General features: G+C 48.0%; 1 protein-coding gene across 3 annotated transcripts in view; it reads right to left on the reverse strand.

Annotated features, from left to right (window-relative positions):
• utp20 (UTP20 small subunit processome component) overlaps positions 1-19,384 on the reverse strand; it is a 127,427-nt gene that overhangs the window by 89,035 nt on the left and 19,008 nt on the right. For all 3 annotated transcript variants that reach the window (XM_041216110.1, XM_041216109.1, XM_041216111.1), the window contains 5 exons: positions 14,596-14,673; positions 11,343-11,521; positions 6,625-6,786; positions 4,096-4,187; positions 574-679 (listed from right to left, as the gene is read on the reverse strand). In XM_041216110.1, coding sequence (XP_041072044.1) covers positions 574-679; positions 4,096-4,187; positions 6,625-6,786; positions 11,343-11,521; positions 14,596-14,673 — 617 coding nt within the window. The remainder of the gene's footprint in view (positions 1-573; positions 680-4,095; positions 4,188-6,624; positions 6,787-11,342; positions 11,522-14,595; positions 14,674-19,384) is intronic.

A 19,384-nucleotide genomic window follows, 5' to 3' on the forward strand; every position in this document is an offset into this window, starting at 1 on the left:
CCAGCAGCAGGCAACAGAACAGGTCAAAAGCATGGCACTTTTACTTATAAAATAATAAATCAAAATAATGTCCTGCTGCAAGGCGCTACTCACTTTAATCTGTAGTTCCAACACTTCATTACTGCACGGTAATGCACAACTCCAGTATTTTATTTGCTTGGAATGTCAAGTTGTACAAGTACTTCATTCGCCTCCCATGAGCAGAGGCAAGGTACCAGTAACTATACACCAAAATACAGGCAAAATTCTGCGGATACTGCAGATCCGAAATGAAGATAAAAAAGGGGCTGGAAAAACTCCGGGGCAGCATCTGCGGAGCGAGAAACAAGCTAACACTTCGAGTTCAGGAGAATCATCCTCTTGGACTGGAAGCGTTAAGTCAGTTTCTCTCTCCACAGACACTGCCAGACCTGCTGAGCTCTTTTCCAGTGCCTTCTGTTTTAATGCCAGTTACTACACATTCTCATCAGTCAATTTGCCGACGGGCTCCATAAATTCTCAATCGCAAAACGCAATTCGTGGCTCTCTAAGATTTTCAAGTCACGTCGCAGCAGTTATAAAAAAAATACTTACTTCATCAAATTCCTTACACGTTCTACAGGCAGGAAGTTGAGAATGTCCGAGGGCTCGGTTAGACTTAGAAGGGTGCTGACCGCTTGACAGGCAACGTACATCCACCCTATCAAAATAAGCAAAGCCCCAGTCATGGACAACCCCGTCCAGAAATAAAGACTAATTTGCCCAAAGAGTTACATCTGTCAAGATCGCAAAGCAGACACAGATCAGCAAGGCTACTGGGGGCCCAACTTAGCCCATTCCATCCAGAGTGACACTAAGTCTTCACAGCATCTTAACTATATCTAATGTGGCTTCAGGTTTCTGCCTCAAATTTTCTTATCAAGTGTTGATCATTCAGTGGATCAATTGGAAGTTTATCAGTTTCTAATTGAGCCAGAACAAGCGAGCAAGGAGCACAGAGGTGTTTGAGAGAGAAACGGACAGCGGACAGGAGCGATGGAAGCGGATGCTGAGCCGGGTGGGGGGGGAGGGGGGTTGGTTTGGGTTAGCGGTCAGCGAGCCGGGGGGGGCAATGGGTGCGGGAATGGATGACGGGGGGGGGGGGGGGGGGGGGGGGAAGGGCGGGTGAGGGGGGGGGAGAGAGGGATGGGGGGAGAGAGAGGGATGGGGGGGAGAGAGAGAGGTGGAGGGAGAGAGAGAGGTGGAGGGAGAGAGAGAGGTGGAGGGAGAGAGAGAGGTGGAGGGAGAGAGAGAGGTGGGGGGAGAGAGAGAGGTGGGGGGAGAGAGAGAGAGAGATGGGGGGAGAGAGAGAGATGGGGGGAGAGAGAGAGATGGGGGGAGAGAGAGAGGTGGGGGGAGAGAGAGAGAGGTGGGGGGAGAGAGGGATGGGGGGAGAGAGAGGGATGGGGGGAGAGAGAGAGAGGTGGGGGGAGAGAGGGATGGGGGGAGAGAGAGGGATGGGGGGAGAGAGAGGGATGGGGGGAGAGAGAGAGGTGGAGGGAGAGAGAGAGGTGGAGGGAGAGAGAGAGGTGGAGGGAGAGAGAGAGGTGGAGGGAGAGAGAGAGGTGGAGGGAGAGAGAGAGGTGGGGGGAGAGAGAGAGGTGGAGGGAGAGAGAGAGAGGTGGGGGGAGAGAGAGAGATGGGGGGAGAGAGAGAGGTGGAGGGAGAGAGAGAGAGGTGGGGGGAGAGAGAGAGATGGGGGGAGAGAGAGAGATGGGGGGAGAGAGAGAGGTGGAGGGAGAGAGAGAGATGGGGGAGAGAGGGAGGGGGAGAGAGAGAGATGGGGGGAGAGAGAGAGAGAGATGGGGGGAGAGAGAGAGAGAGATGGGGGGAGAGAGAGAGATGGGGGGAGAGAGAGGGAGAGATGGGGGGAGAGAGAGAGATGGGGGGAGAGAGAGGGAGATGGGGGGAGAGAGAGGGAGAGATGGGGGGAGAGAGAGAGATGGGGGGAGAGAGAGGGAGATGGGGGGAGAGAGAGGGAGAGATGGGGGGAGAGAGAGAGATGGGGGGAGAGAGAGGGAGAGATGGGGGAGAGAGAGAGAGAGGTGGGGAGAGAGAGGGAGAGATGGGGGAGAGAGAGGGAGATGGGGGGAGAGAGAGGGAGATGGGGGGAGAGAGAGGGAGATGGGGGGAGAGAGAGGGAGATGGGGGGAGAGAGAGGGAGATGGGGGGAGAGAGAGAGAGAGATGGGGGGAGAGAGAGAGAGAGATGGGGGGAGAGAGAGAGAGAGATGGGGGGAGAGAGAGAGAGAGATGGGGGGAGAGAGAGAGAGAGAGATGGGGGGAGAGAGAGAGATGGGGGGAGAGAGAGAGATGGGGGGAGAGAGAGAGATGGGGGGAGAGAGAGAGATGGGGGGAGAGAGAGAGATGGGGGGAGAGAGAGAGATGGGGGGAGAGAGAGAGAGAGGGGGGGAGAGAGAGAGATGGGGGGAGAGAGAGAGAGAGATGGGGGAGAGAGAGCTGGGGAGAGAGAGGGAGAGATGGGGGAGAGAGAGGGAGATGGGGGGAGAGAGAGGGAGATGGGGGGAGAGAGAGGGAGATGGGGGGAGAGAGAGAGAGAGATGGGGGGAGAGAGAGAGAGAGATGGGGGGAGAGAGAGAGAGAGATGGGGGGAGAGAGAGAGAGAGATGGGGGGAGAGAGAGAGAGAGATGGGGGGAGAGAGAGAGATGGGGGGAGAGAGAGAGATGGGGGGAGAGAGAGAGATGGGGGGAGAGAGAGAGATGGGGGGGAGAGAGAGAGATGGGGGGAGAGAGAGAGATGGGGGGAGAGAGGGAGGGGGAGAGAGGGAGGGGGAGAGAGGGAGGGGGAGAGAGGGAGGGAGGGGGAGAGAGAGGGAGGGGGAGAGAGAGGGAGGGGGAGAGAGAGGGAGGGGGAGAGAGAGGGAGGGGGAGAGAGAGGAAGGGGGAGAGAGAGGAAGGGGGAGAGAGAGGAAGGGGGAGAGAGAGGAAGGGGGAGAGAGAGGGAGGGGGAGAGAGAGAGATGGGGGAGAGAGGGAGGGGGAGAGAGAGGGAGGGGGAGAGAGAGGGAGGGGGAGAGAGAGGGAGGGGGAGAGAGAGGAAGGGGGAGAGAGAGGAAGGGGGAGAGAGAGGAAGGGGGAGAGAGAGGGAGGGGGAGAGAGAGAGATGGGGGAGAGAGGGAGGGGGAGAGAGAGGGAGGGGGAGAGAGAGGGAGGGGGAGAGAGAGGGAGGGGGAGAGAGAGGGAGGGGGAGAGAGAGGGAGGGGGAGAGAGAGGGAGGGGGAGAGAGAGGGAGGGGGAGAGAGAGAGAGATGGGGGGAGAGAGAGGAAGGGGGAGAGAGAGAGGGGGAGAGAGAGAGATGGGGGGAGAGAGAGGGAGGGGGAGAGAGAGGGAGGGGGAGAGAGAGGGAGGGGGAGAGAGAGAGATGGGGGAGAGAGGGAGGGGGAGAGAGAGGGAGGGGGAGAGAGAGGGAGGGGGAGAGAGGGAGGGGGAGAGAGAGGGAGGGGGAGAGAGAGGGAGGGGGAGAGAGAGGGAGGGGGAGAGAGAGGGAGGGGGAGAGAGAGAGATGGGGGAGAGAGGGAGGGGGAGAGAGAGGGAGGGGGAGAGAGAGAGATGGGGGAGAGAGGGAGGGGGAGAGAGAGGGAGGGGGAGAGAGAGGGAGGGGAGAGAGAGAGATGGGGGAGAGAGGGAGGGGGAGAGAGAGGGAGGGGGAGAGAGAGGGAGGGGGAGAGAGAGGGAGGGGGAGAGAGAGGGAGGGGGAGAGAGAGAGATGGGGGAGAGAGGGAGGGGGAGAGAGAGGGAGGGGGAGAGAGAGGGAGGGGGAGAGAGAGGGAGGGGGAGAGAGAGAGATGGGGGAGAGAGGGAGGGGGAGAGAGAGGGAGGGGGAGAGAGAGGGAGGGGGAGAGAGAGGGAGGGGGAGAGAGAGGGAGGGGGAGAGAGAGGGAGGGGGAGAGAGAGGGAGGGGGAGAGGGGGCAGAGACAGGAACTTGCATTTATACTGTGCTCTTCAAAACCTCAGGACTCCCAAAAGGCTTTGCAGCCGATAAAGTGCTTTAGCGAGGAAATGGTTGGGATAGTCTAAAATGAAACTTGCCTTCCCCTGGAACAGCAAACTACTAACCTTCGTTACTGGAGTCACTTCCTTCCAGGGCAGTCAGAAGCCAATTAAGAAATGACTGAACTGGGACCAACACTTTTTCAGTTTTCACTGGCCTGCGAGAAACATTGAGGTGGTACATGTTGTTAAAATAAATGAATTGGATAAATGGAGCAAAACAGTGAAAGTGGGGACACGCACCCCAGATGTGGAAAGGGAACAACGCAAGTTGCACACGTCACAGCACAACTGGACTAGCCGGTTAACCTGACTTTCCGCTTCTGAAAGCACATCCGATGCCCCCCGAGCTCTGAGCCATTCCTTCACAGTAGGGCTCGTGTACCCCTATGGCCTGGACAACTACGCTGCTGGGAGTATAACTCCTGAGTGGCAGGGTAGGTCAAAAGGTCACAACAGGGCCATCAGGAGCCGAGAGCCAGGCTAGTGGGCTGTCCATAAAAATGCCCTCCGTTACAGAAGCAACCCAGAGACCAAGGTGGGCCTCACAAAATCTCTCGGCACAGAACGGGGCCAGAAGTAAAAACAGAAAATGCTAGGAACACTCAGCAGGTCAGGTAGCATCTGTGGAGAGAAAGAGAGTTAACGTCTCAGGTCGATGACCCTTCATCTGTGTTTTTTTTTTCAGTTTTATTTCAGATTCCCAGCATCTGCAGTATTTTGCTTCTGGGAGCCATTTGGCCCATCATGCCCATGCCAGCTCTTGCAGGGAGATGTCCAATTTAGTCCCACACCCAGCTTTTCCACACCCCACCCCCCCTGCAACTCTGAAAATTCCTGCTCAAGTACACATCCGATTGTCCTTTGAAAATTCCTGTGGAATTTGATGCCACCATTGTTTTAGGCAGCAGAATGTGAATCTTAACTGCCTGAGAGAAGATAAATTCTTTCCCCTCTAGCCCTTCTGCCAATTGTTTTAAATTTATGACCCCCTGGTTACCAACCCACACGCCAGAACAAACAGTTTCTCCCTCAACAAAACCCGTGATTTTGGACACCTCCACTAAATGTCCCCTTAACCTTCTCTGCACTTGGGAGAATAATCCCAGCTTTTCCAGTCTCTCCCTAAAACTGAACTTCCCCCATCCTTGGTATTATCCCAGTGAACCTCCTCAGCACCCTCTTCAAGACCTGGGTATCCTTACTGAAGTGCGGTGCACAAAATTGGACACACTACTCCAGCTGAGGTCTAGCCGAAGGTTTGCAAAGGATTAGTATGGCTTTCTTGTTTTCGCACTGAATGCTCCGACTGACAAAGCAAAGTATCCCACACAGGTTCTTAACCACCTTCTCAACCTGTCCTGCCACTTAAGGATTTGTGAATATGCACCCTCAGGTCCTTCCGCTCTTGCAACTCCCCCTCCCCTTTAAAATAGTACCATTTAGACTATAAACTGAGAATTAATATAAACTTGAGCGATTAGGAAAGCAAACGGAATGTTGTTTATTACAAAAGGAATGGAATATAAAAGTGGAGCTGTCTTGCTATTATAAAAACAAAAAAACTGCGGATGCTAGAAATCCAAAACAAAAACAGAATTACCTGGAAAAACTCAGCAGGTCTGGCAGCATCGGTGGAGAAGAAAAGAGTTGACTGTCAGTTCTGTGGAAGGGTCATGAGGACTCGAAACGTCAACTCTTTTCTTCTCCGCCGATGCTGCCAGACCTGCTGAGTTTTTCCAGGTAATTCTGTTTCTGTTTTGCTATTGTTGTACAAGGCATTGGTGAGACCACATCTGGAGTACAGTGTACGGTTTTGGTCTCCTTATTTAAGGAAGGATATAAATGTGTCAGAAGCAGTTCAGAGAAGGTTCACTCCGCTGACATCTGGGATGGGACGCTTATCCTACGAGGAAAGATTGGACAGGTTGGATCTATAGGCATTGGAGTTTTGAAGAATGAGAGGTGATCTTATTGAAACATAAGATCCGAAGGGGACTTGACAGGGTGGATGTTGAAAGGATGTTTCTCCTTGTGAGAGAGACCAGAACTAGGGGACACAGTTTAAAAATGAGGGGTCTCCTATTTAAAACAAAGATGAGAAAAAAAATTCTCTCTCACATGATCATGAATCTTTGGCACTCGCTTCTCCAGAGAGCGGTAGAGGCAGGATCAATGAATGTTTTTAAGGCAGAGGTAGACTAACATCCTTGTTAGTCAAGGATCTTAGGTTATCGGGAGTGGGCAGAATGTGGAGTTGAAGCCACAATCAGATCAGCCATGACCTGATTGAACAGTGGAGTAGGCTCGAGGGGCTGAAAGGCCTACTCCTGGTCCTAATTTGTATATTCTTATGTTCCTAAGTGCTGGATGCAAGACAAGATGGAACTTTGATCAGAGTCAAGTATTCGTTTGGAACAGGTGACAGTGGTGGGTATGGATTGTCTGGTGTTCCCACTTAGCACAATTTAACTAAACACAGACTGGGAACTTAAGACAGGCAATAACTGGGCTGCCCAAATGTGTGTGTAGAGATCACATTCATTGAAGTCAATTGACTGCAAAGCTAAGATACCTCAAAATGGCTTTTCTCACCTGATATGAGGAAGAATGACAAGAGCAGCCCAGCTATACGCAAGATCCGATCCCCCTCCATCTTCGGGTAGGTGCAGCAAAGACAGCATGAAATCTAAAACCAGAGTAACGGGTCCTCCATTCTTCAGGCTGTTGTAATCCTTTTCATCACTCAAATGGGAACTGGAGGACATTTAAAAATTATTTATTCGATTAGTACGCAGGATGTGAGTGAAAATGCACCAACGCCCAGCTTCCTGAAGCTTTGTACATTCCAAAATTACACTTCAGATCAATAATTTATTACACAGAATATGCAGCACAGAAAGAGCCCATTTGGCATGACTAGACTGTGCTGGTGTTTACACTCCACACGAGTCTCCTCTCATTCCATCTCAGCTTTTCAGCTTATCTTTCTCTTCCTTTTTCTCTTGGGTTCCCTGTTCTAACCACTCTCTGGGCAAAAATACATTTCCCTTACTTTCCTGTTGGGTTTATTTGTAACTATCTTCTCTGGCTGGCCCCTGGTTTTGAATTCTCCCACAAATGGGAGGATTTCTCCAGATCTACAATAAGAGAATACTGCGGATGTTGGAAACCTGAAATAAAAACAAGTAGTGCTGGAAATACTCAGCAGACCAGGCAACATCTGTGGAGAAAGAAACAGGGATAAGGCTTTGAGTTGAATATTACTTCCTCAGTTTACCTCTCCACATCTACCCTGTCCAACTCATTCATACTTTTAAAAGACCTCTGCAAGGTCACCTCTAAATCTCCTTTCTAAAGTAAAAATCCCTAACCTATTCAATCTATCTCAAAGCTGTGACAATGTTAGAAATGCAGGTCCCTTTAAGGCTAAACCAGGATAAGCTTCAGAGCGAATTGACAGCAGGTGACGTACATTGAAGCCCGTACTTAAGAGCTGGGTTTTTGCCCCAGTAAGGGGGCTTTTGCTTCTGGACAGGGAAAGGATCCCAAAGGGAAGAGTGAAAACTGGTATTTGTTCTGAACTATAAATCAGTTTTGATTCACAGGATGTCTTCTGCTGCTTGATTCGATAGATGGATATCCACCGATTAAACAAGCTGCAATCTTTCAGCTCTGGTACCATTCTTGTAAATCTATTTTGTACTTTCTCCTGTGTTCGCTACGTCCTTTTTATAAATGGAGAGCAGACTGTGCACGGTACTGTGAGAACACCCTGATCAAGGTCCTATACAAGTTTAATAAAACTGCACTACTTTTCAATTCTATACCCCCAAGTAATAAATCCCAGCAGCATTTTGAATTGTTTTGCTAACCTGCGATGCTGCTTTTAATGATGTGTTCATCTGTATCCCTGGACCCCTTTGATCTTTTACCCCATTCAGTTATATTTTCCCAAGTATAGGCAATGCTTCCACTTTTCCAATCAAAGTGTATGACCTCACATTTATCTCTGCTGAACGTTCATTTGCCACTTAACTACCCAGCTGCAATATCATCAGTGAGCAGGCAGCACAGTGTTTTCTCAGAAGGTCACTGTGCCAAGTCCCCATGAATATTCAGTTAGTGAAGCAAGCATAATTTCACGTGCACATCACTGCATTTAAAGGGACTGCTATATTATAAACAAACTGACAACTTAGTAGCACAAGTTTTGTATCACACATCGGCACTTGTCAGGATTACAGACAGTATCGCAGAATTACACACACACTCATTGACTTTAGGTTGAGCGGAAACCAGTGGGTTCTCAGGAACACAGCAGGTAACAGCTGTGGAACATCAACTTCACAATTTTATACACTACTGCTGCAGATTCCAGTGCTGGCTGCCAACTGACCTGAGCTTTCCCATTCACTCAATATCCATTCTAACAACAACATCATCCTGCGTTTATATAGCGTCTGATGTAAGAAAACAACCCAAAGTACTTCACAGGAGCACAATCAGGCTAATATTGACACCGAGCCAAATAAGGAGATTTCAGAACTGAGAGCTGGGGAAGCTCAGCAGATCTAGCAGCATCTGTGGAGATGCTGATGACCAGCACTTTCTGTTTTATATCAGGCTTCCCTCAACCATTCTATGAGCAGTAGGAAACTGTCAGTATCACCCTGTTTCAATTCAATTCAATTCAATATCACTTTATTGTCCATATGGAAATTCATTTTGGATACATTGCTCATCCAAAAGTTACATATAAATGAATAACAACAATAAACGACCCTATCACAGAGGCACAACTTTAAATTGTATTAAAAATTATTCCAATGCATTTGTTTTTAGTCTTCCATGGGATGAGGGCAGGGGAGAGTCAACCACATTGCTGTGGGCCAGACCAGGTAAGGATGGTAGATTCAGCAGGTCTGGCAGCATCGGCGGAGAAGAAAAGAGTTGACGTTTCGAGTCCTCATGACCCTTCGACAGAACTTGAGTTCGAGTCCAAGAAAGAGTTGAAATAAACTCTGGAGCACAAGTCTTCAGTACTATTGCCGGAATATTTACAGGGCCCATAGTCTTTGCAATATCCACTGCCTTCAGCTGTTTGATGTCATGTGGAGTGAATCGAATTGGCTGAAGACTGGGATCTGTGATGCCGGGAACCTCTGGAGGAGGCCGAGATGTATCATCCACTTGACACTTCTGGCTGAAGATTGTTGCGAATGCTTCAGCCTCATCTTTTGCACTGATGTGCTGTGCTCCTCCATCATTGAGGATGGGGATATTTGTGGAGCCTCTTCCTCCAGTGAGTTCTTTAATTGTCCACCACCATTCATGACTGGATGAGGCTGGACTGCAGAGCTTAGATCTGATCAGTTAGTTGTGGGATCGCTCAGCCCTGTCTATCACTTGTTGTATGTGTTTGGCATAGTCCTGTGTTATAGCTTCACTAGGTCTACAGCTTGTTTTTAGGTGTACCTGGTGCATGCCCTCCTGCACTCTTCAATGAACCAGGGCTGATCCCCTGGCTTGACAGTAACAGTAGAGTGGGGGATATGCTGAGCCATGAGGTGACAGATTGTGTACTAGTACAATTCTGTTGCTGCTAATGGCCCACAGCGCCTCATGGATGAATTGCTAGACCTGTTTGAAATTTAACCCATTTAGCTCTGTGGTAGTGCCACACAACACGATGGAGGGTATCCTCAGTGTGAAGGTGGGACTTTGTTTCCACAATGACTGTGCGGTGGTCACTCCTACCGATACTGTCATGGGCAGATGCATCTGTGGCAGGAAGGTTGGTGAGGATGAGGTCAAGTATGTTTTCCCCTCTTGCTGGTTCCCTCACCCAGGCACCCACCCCTCTAGCAGCTATGTCATTTAGGACTCAGACAGCTCGGTCAGTAGTGGTGCTACCAAGCCACTCTTGGTGATGAACATTGAAGTCCCCCACCCAGAGTACACTCAAGTGTACCTTTGCCGCCCTCAGTGCTTCCTCCAAGTGATGTTCAACAGGAGGTTTCCTTGCCCATGTTTGACCTGATGCCATGAGACTTCATGGGGTCCGAAGTCAATGTTGAGAGCTCTCAGGGCAACATCCTCCTGACTGTATACCACTGTGCCGCCACCTCTGCTGGGCCGATGCTGCCGGTGGGACAGGACATACCCAGGGATGGTGATGGTGGTGTCTGGGACATTATCTGCAAGATATGATTCTGTGAGGATGACTATGTCAGGCTGTTGCTTGGCTAGTCTGTGAGACAGCTCTCCCAATTTTGGCACTAGCCACTTTGCATGGTCGACAGAAACATTGTTTCCAGTGCAGTCTGGTTTCATTCCTTTTTTGTGACCTTGTAGTGGTTTGTTACAACTGAGTGGCATTTAAGAGTCAACCACATTGCTGTGAGTCTGGATTCACATGTAGGCCAGACCAGGTGAGGACAGCAGATTTCCTTCCATAATGGGCATTAGATGGGTTTTTACAATAATTGACAATGGTTTCATAGTCATCAGACTTTTAGTTCCAGATTTAATGGAATTCAAATTCCACTGTCTGCCGTGGTGGATTCCGAACGCCAGAGCATTACCCTGGGCCCCTGGATTACTAGTCCAGCGACAATACCACTGCGCCATCGCCTCCTCCCCTTCATGATCACCATTACTGAGATTCACTTTCAAATCCAGATTTTGTTAACTGAATTTAAATTCCACCAGCTGCTGGGCTGGGATTTGAAGCCAGGTCCACAGAGCATTAGGCTCTGGATTACTTGTCCAGTGACAGTGCCACTACACCACCATCTCCATTAATAAAATTAGTCAGTGAGTCCCATCGTGAGTGCATACCTTTATCCAATCATCAAACACCCGCTAAAAGTTCTTATAGAGAAAGGCACAAATAAGTTCAGGAACTGATTTGTCTTGTATCTGTGGGATTGCAGCCTCTTCCCTGAACGCAGCCAGCAGTAATACTGAGACAGGGATGATTCTCTTTGTTCATGACAATCTACTTCCATCAAAATTCCTAAAGGGCAGACTTCATCAAGAAAGATCTGCTCATCAAACACCCATCCTGCCCAGTTCAGTAACCTGTGTATGCTTAAAGAATCTACTTTCCTAAGACAACAGAGCCAGGAGAGATATCCAAAAAGGATAGCACTCAACTACAGCCGTATAGAAGAGTTTCATGATTGTGGGATCTACATGAAAGGATTTTAATTTTCTGAAGTAGCAAAATCTTGTATGTTCCTTGGTTAGCACACCTGTACACTTTTGATAACGTCCATCATCAAAGTCCGTGCTATCATCATACTCACGCTTGCACTTGCCCTGTGAAATGAAGAGGATACTTTTCAAATGCCATCGATCCAATAGTCGGGGGCTCAGCTTTGGCCAGGATCAGTTTCACCAAAAGTCCCAGAGTTTCTTCCCTGGCGGATTGATCATCAATGGCAAAACATTCTTCCACATACAGCAGCAGGCTTGGCAGAAACAGCTATAAACAATAATAAGCAAACAACTGAAAGACAATTTTTTGTAGGGTTTCTTATTTTCAGAGTCTACAATTTTCCAAGTGCCATTAGACTACTTTTCTTTTTAAGCTTCAAAAAAAACTTTTACTTTCCATTTTGCATTCACTGATAAAGAATAAAATGAGAGTGAGATTGTGCACAACAGTCAATGATGGAACATGGCTACTTCCTGCCATGTTGGATTTGAATGCTACGACCTGGAAATTTCCCACAGCTGTTCCTACTTTACCAGAGTAACTTTTATAGGAGTATGTTATGATGAGTCTTTAGGGCAACACCCAGTGAATTAATGCTGGCAGAGTCACAGGATCTTCCCTCCCTTCCCCCTAGTGTTTAGAAGTAATTATAATCAAAACAAAAGCAAAAATACCTGAAAAAACTCAGCAGGTCTGACAGCATCTGCAGAGAGGAGCACAGTTAACACCTCGAGTCCGTATGACTCTTCATCAGAACTAAGAAATATAGAAATGAGGTGGAACATAAGCTGGTTGAGGGGGGTGGGACAGGTAGAGCTGGATAGAAGGTCAGTGGTAGGTGGAGGCAAAGAAGACATTGCCAAAGATGTCACAGACAAAAGGGCAAAGGGGTGTTGATGGTGGTGATATTAGCTAAGGAATGTGCTAATGGGGACATTAAGCGTAGAAAGCAGGAGGAGCAAGGTACAGATAGACCTAGTGGGGGGTGAGGTGGGGGGAAGGGATCGAAATGGGCTAAAAGGTAGAGATAAAACAATGGATGGAAATAAATTTAAAAATAATGGATAGGTGGGAAAAGAAAAATATATATTAAAAAATATATATATAAAAAATTATAAATTATTGGAAAAAAGAGGATCGGAAAGGGGGTGGGGATGGAGGAGAGGGTTCATGATCTAAAGTTGTTGAACTCAATATTAAGTCCGGAAGGCTGTAAAGTGCTTAGTCGGAAGATGAGGTGCTGTTCCTCCAGTTTGCATTGAGCTTCACTGGAACATTGCAGCAGGTCAAGTATGGACATGTGGGCATGAGAGCAGGGTGGTGTGTGTAGAAATGACAAGCGACAGGGAGGTCTGGGTCACACTTGCGGACAGACCGAAGGTGTTCCGCAAAGCGGTCACCCAGTCTGCGTTTGGTCTCTCATCATAAGTTCCTTTACTTATGTTTTAGGTCGGAAACTTCTCTCCCTCCATGTCTTGCTCACTCCCCACTGCTCTTTCCTCTTTCAATGCCTCCCTCCCCCTTGATCCCCCTTTCTCTCATCCATCTCCTTACTTTCTCCCCACTTCTGCCTCTCTCTCTCTCTCTCCACCACATCCATACTCTCGCCTTCACTGGTTAAGCTTTCAAAATAACACTAAAATAAGGTGTCAACATAGCAACTGTCCTGACATCCATCCAAGCAAGTATTTCCGGCAAGTCTTGCTGGCACATAACTCTTTACCAATCAATTATGTTTTGGGTCAGATAACTGAAACACAAATTATTGGGCCAAAGGTGTAACGACATTTGCAACAGGTGAATTCAGTAGATCAGCTCCATCTGTCAAACAGCTGACATAGACCCCTTGGGCTGAATGGCATCCTGTGCCTTATAAGCATCTACAGTTCGATGGTGTGTTGTCTACAGAAGCCAAAATAAGATATGGCGTAAACTGCATATTACAAGCAGATTGAAGATGGCCATCAGGTGTCCTTTTTTTTTTGCTGGAGTCCTCATTTTCAAAATGGTCATCGTCTGAACTATAAAAACTTTCAGTAGAATGGGGACTTCTTTACCCAGCATTCCCAGGGGTAGAGAAACTACTCTATCTCTGGGGAAGAGGCGTGCGAGCGTTCAATCCCAGAGATTGAGAGGTTCCTCTGAGGCTGCGGACATTGGTTAAGGAGGTCCTGTTGGGTCAGGGGATAAAAGAAGCAGAAAGGCACTTGGAAAATTACAAAATTAGCTTAACAGAGAGGTAGCTGGGAAGTTTAAAAGCCACTGTGGCATACAGGACAGAAAAAGTGCTTGCTTATCAAGCTAGCAATGTAGTGAATTAGACACTGTGACTGGACCTTAAAGTCTGCCAGGTACAGCTTTCAAAGATGTGGCTGCCTCTTGGTAATTTTCACACAGAAAGCAGATACCGGATGAAAACATACTGAAAAAGGCAAAAGGCAACATCCAATCTAACTTTTGGATGGGGTGGGAGGGGGAGAGAAGGGGCACGCAGGAGGGGTTTGAGTCAGTCCACAACCTATGGAGAATCACTGAACTGGGCGCACCATGTGATGTCAGCTGGGAGAGAAGGGAGCACTCAGAGGAAAAGAGGTAATTTAAATCTGTTACATTTAGAAAGCATTTATAAAAGGAGACATTGTGTGCTTTGAAAACCAGTAGTGAGAGCACACACGTTTCCAAGGGCAGTACTGTATTAGCTGTCTATTCCGTTTGTAAATCGCTTTCTTTGCCAACAGGAGAAATAATGGTATCGACACCCTCAGCACGGGCTATTTCTGGCACTGCTCAAGTACAAATCCATCATTTCGACATGTTTTTTCTGCATGGGGAGTCCCCACCATTGCATAAGTGCCATTTTTCACAAAACCCATTGCTGCCACGCACTGACTGGCATTCACTGACCCCAGAAGAATTTGGGGAGCAGGGGGTGCGAGCTGTGAGGGGGAAGCGCCAGTGATCCCAACTCAGTGAAAACTCCAGACACGGCAGCTTTGCAACAGGCGGAGGTCCTAGTGCTTTAAGTTGCAAAAGGGCTTGGTGCATTGAAGGGTACCCATAGTTCATACTTAGCAAGTGCCTGTGCTTTCAGAATGCCTCTGGTCTATTTTACCATGCAAGTTCTTTGGGCCTCGCAATAAATTGTCCAATTTTTGCAGGCGTCTGTTTTTGGGGGCTGGTCCATCAATATGGATTTCAGTGTTTCGGATACTCGATTAGTAATCCTGTTTAGTGAGAAACGAATGGGAGATTCCTGACTTTGAACTCGGAATCAGAATCCACTTCCCGGAAGTAAAATCTGAAAGCCCCACTTTAGCACAAATTACGTGTTTCAAATTTACCTGTTCGAACTGGTGCAAGTTAAACATCACCTCGGAGAAGTCCAGAATCAATGCTCTCTCAAACTCACTGCTGAAAACCTGCAATAGAAAATTAACTTAAAATTAAGTTAAAAATCTCCATCTTCAGTCACAGGCTTTTGCCATCAGTACTTAATAACAGGGACAATTTGTTATTTTTAGCATTCCAAAGCCAAGGAGAGATGGGAGTGGCAGTGGGGCGCGGTTAAGAAAAGTGTGATGGGGTAGGGGAGGAAAGTGAAGGTACAAATCACACGTTTTGGAAGCTATTAAAGATGACGAGATGCATCTTGGCAGAAAGGTTTGGGATGTTAAACAACACTGGTTAAGCATCAACTAGAGTATTGTGTCCAATCCTGTGCACCACACTTTAGCAGGGATGTCAAGGACTTGGAGAGGGTACAGAAAAGATTTACAAGAACGATTCCAGTGATAAACAACTTAACTTCAGCTCTAGTGAGACTGGAGAAAATGGGTCTGTTCTCCTTAGGACAGGGAAGGTTGATAACACTGTTCAAAATTATGACGGTTTTGTAAATAAGGACAAACTGTGACCAGCAGCAGAAAGGTCGGTAACCAGAAGACAGATTTAATCGACAAAAGAACCAGAGGTAACATGAGGAAACTTTTTTTTAAAAATACAGGTGAGTCGTAATCTGGAACGTGCTACCTGAATGGGAGTTGGAAGAAAATTCAATAGTAAATTTCAAAAAGGAAATTGGATAAATACCTCAAACAGAAAAATCTGCAGGGCTATGGGGAAAGAGGAGTGGGATTAATTGGATAGCTCTTTCAAAGAGCCAGCACAAGCACAATGAGTCAAATGGCCTCTTTCTGTGCTCTGTCATTCTAATATTCATTATGAGACAGTTTATGGAGGTGGTGGAGGACGAGAGCAAGCGGTATACCTGAAACACAGTAGGTTAAGTAGTGACTGTTCATTTACTGCAATCCGGACAGGCTTCTTCTGCAGCAGCTCCCAAACCAGTGACCCCTCCGCCCCCCCCACCAATGCCCAGTAGGACGAGGACAGCAAGTGCACAGGAGCACCATCACCTCCAATGTTTCCTCCAGATCACACACACCATCCTAACTTGGGCATGTCTCAGGTGTTCCTTCATCGTTGCTGGGTCAAAATTGTGGAATGCCCTCCCGAACAGCACTGCGGGAGTATCCCTACCTCACAGACTCAGTGGTTCAAGAAGGTGGCTCACCACTACCTTCTCAAGAGGTAATTAGGGGTGGGCAATGAATGTTGGCCTAGCCGAGGATGCCAACTTCCATGGAATTTTTTAAATGAACAGCTGTAGAGACGCACAGTTGATACAGGCACTCTTTTTTTTGGTAGCACAGCAATTGAATCTTACTGAAAAGAGAGACATGTTGCCAAAGCTTTTCATCTTGCACTCATCAGGACGAACACAAGATGCCAAATTTCAAACAATCACAACTTATATTACACGTGCTCATTGGTTGGCAAGTCAACTATGAATAACCGAGAAACATCTACCGTTAATTGTGTTGCCGCAATTGGGCAGCACTTGCTGAACAATCCTGAGTGCATTATTAATTACACGAAGAGGGGAAGGCGGTGGGGTAGTGGAGTCGTCACTGGACTGGTAATCCAGAAGCCCGGGGTAATGCTCTGGGGGTACCAGAGTTCAAATCCCACCACAGCAGATGGTGGAATTTGAATTCAATAAAAATCTGGATTTAAAAGTTTAATGATGACCATAAAAACCACTGCTGATACTTGGAAATCCCCTTTAGGAGAAGAAATCTGCTGCCCTCATCGGACAGGGAACGGTATAGCAAGCCACTCAATTGCTTCCAACCATTAAAAACTCTCAAAAAGTATGAAACTTGACGCACCACCGGCATCTACCAAGGCACCGGAAAAAGACAACAGCACTCAGCCCTGTTGACCCTGCAAAGTCCTCCTTACAAACTTAGAAGAGCTGTCTCACAGGCAAGTCAAGCAACAGCCGAACATTGTCAAGCTCACGGAATCATACCTTACAGATCATGCCCCAGACACCACCATCACCATCCTGGGTATGTCTTGTCCGGGCAGGAGAGACCCAGCAGAGGTGGCGGTACAGGGTACACAGTGGTATACTGTCAGGAGGGAGTTGTTATGGGAGTCCTCAACGTCAACTCCGGACCATGAGAAGTCTCATGGCATCAAGTCAAACATGGGCAAGGAAACCTCCTGCTGATTACCATAAACTGTTGGGCCTTGGCTAATGAATCAGTACTCCATCTTGAACACCACTTGGAATGTACTCTTGGTGGGAGAGTACAATGTCAATCAGCAAGATTGGCTCGGTAGCACGACAGACCGAGTCCTAAAGGACATAGCTGCTAGACTGGGTCTGCAGCAGATGGCAAGGGAACCAATAAGAGGGAAAAACATACTTGACCGCATTCTCACCAATCTACCTGTCGCAGATGCATCCGTCCATGACAGTTTCAGTTGGAGTGACCATCGCACAGTCGTTGTGCAATGTGTGACTTCACATTGAGGATACTCTCCATCATGTTGTAAGGCACTACCGTGCTAAATGGGATAGATTTCAAACAGATCCAGTTACTCAAGACTGGACATCCAGGAGGCGCTGTGGGCCATCAGCAACAGCAGAATTGCACTCAACCACAATCTGTAACTTCATGGCCCAGCATATCCCCCACTCTACTATTACCATCAAGCCAGGGGATTAACCTTGATTCAATGACGAGTGCAGGAGGGCATGTCAGGAGCAGCAGCAGGCATACCTAAAAATGAGGTGCCAACCTGGTGAAGCTATAACACAGGACTACTTGCATACCAAACAGCATAAGCAGCAAGTGATAGACAGAGCGAAGCGATCCCACAGCCGACGGATCAGAGTTAAGCTCTGCAGTCCTGCCACATCCAGTTGTGAATGGTGGTGGACAATTAAACAACACACTGGAGGAGGAGGCTCCACAAACATCCCCATCCTCAATGATGGGGGAGCCCAGCATATCAGTGCAAAAGATAAGGCTGAAGCATTTGCATCAATCTTCAGCCAGAAATGCTGAGTGAATAATGCATCTCAGCCTCCTCCTGAGGTTGCCAGCATCATAGATGACAATCTTCAGCCAATTCGATTCACTCCATGTGATATCAAGAAATGACTGAAGGCACTAGGTACTGCAAAGGCTATGGGACCTGACAATATTCCGGCAATTGTACCAAAGACTTGTGCTCCAGAACTTGCCGGACCCCTAGCCAAGCTGTGCCAGTACAGCAACAACACTGGCATCTACCCAGCTATGTGGAAAATTGCCCAGGTATGTCCTGTATACAAAAAGGTCAAATCTAACCAGCCAATTACTGCCCCATCAGTCTACTCTCGATTATCAGAAAGGAGTGAAGGAGTCATCAAAAGTGCTATTATGCGGCACCTGCTCACTGATGTTCAGTATGGATTGCACCAAGGCTCCTGACCTTGTAACAGCCTTGGTTCCAACATGGACAAAAAAGCTGAACTCCTGAAGTGAGGTGAGAGTGACTGTCCTTGACATCAAGGCAGCATTTGACCGAGTGTGGCATCAAGGAGCCCTAGCAAAACTGGAGCCAATGGGAATCAGGGGGAAAACTCTCTACTGGTTGGACTCATACCTAGCACAAAGGAAGATGATTATGGTCGTTGGAGGTCAATCATCTCAGTTTCAGGACATCACTGCAGGAGTTCCTCATGGTAGTGTCCTTGGCTCAACCATCTTCAGCTGCTTCATCAATGACCTTCCTTCCATCATAAGGTCAGGAGTGGGGATGTTCACTGATGGTTGCACAAAATTCAGCACCATTTGCGACTACTCAGTTCTTAAGCAGTCCATGTCCAAATGCAGCAAGGCCTGGACAATATCCTGGCTTGGGCTGACAAGTGGTAAGTAACATTCATGCCACACAAGTGCCAGGCAATGTCCATCCTCAACAAGAGAGAATCTAACCATCATCCCTTGACATGCAATGGCATCACCATCAGTGAATCCGCTATGAACAACATCCTGAGGGTTACCATTGACCAGAAACTGAACTAGCCATATAGATACTGTGGCGACAACAGCAGGTCAGAGGCTAGGAATCCTGCAACAGGTAACTTACCTCCTGACTCCACAAAGACTGTCCACCATCTACAAGACACAAGTCAGGAGTGTGATGGAATACTCTCCACCAGCCTGCATGAGTGTAACTCCAACAATACTTGAGAAGATCAGCACCATCCTGGGCAAAGCAGCCTGCTTGATTGACACCCAATCACTCCCTCCACCACCGACCCACATTGGCAGCAATGTGTACCATCTACAAGATGCCCTGCAGGAACTCACCAAGGCTCCTTAGACAGCATCTTCCAAACCCACAACCGCTACCACCTAGAAGGACAAGGGCAGAAGACACACGGGAACACCACCACCTGGAAGTTCCCCTCCAAGCCACTCACCAACCTGACTTGGAAATATATCACCGTTCCTTTAGTCACTGGGTCAAAATCCTGGAACTCCCTCCTTAACAGCACTGTGGGTGTAACTACATCACATGGTCTGCTGCGGTTCAAGAAGGCAGCTCATCACCACCTTCTAAAGGGCAATTAGGGGCGGGCTATAAATGCTGGCCTCGTCAGTGACACCAATACCTCATGAATGAATTAAAAAACACTTACACCCAATTTAAGATAATCAGTCGCATTATAATATGACTCATTTAAGTTTTCTTGAAGCGACGTACATTCATACACTGCGACTC

Source organism: Carcharodon carcharias, chromosome 21, assembly GCF_017639515.1.
Source record: "Carcharodon carcharias isolate sCarCar2 chromosome 21, sCarCar2.pri, whole genome shotgun sequence".
In the NCBI taxonomy this organism is placed as follows: domain Eukaryota; kingdom Metazoa; phylum Chordata; class Chondrichthyes; order Lamniformes; family Lamnidae; genus Carcharodon; species Carcharodon carcharias.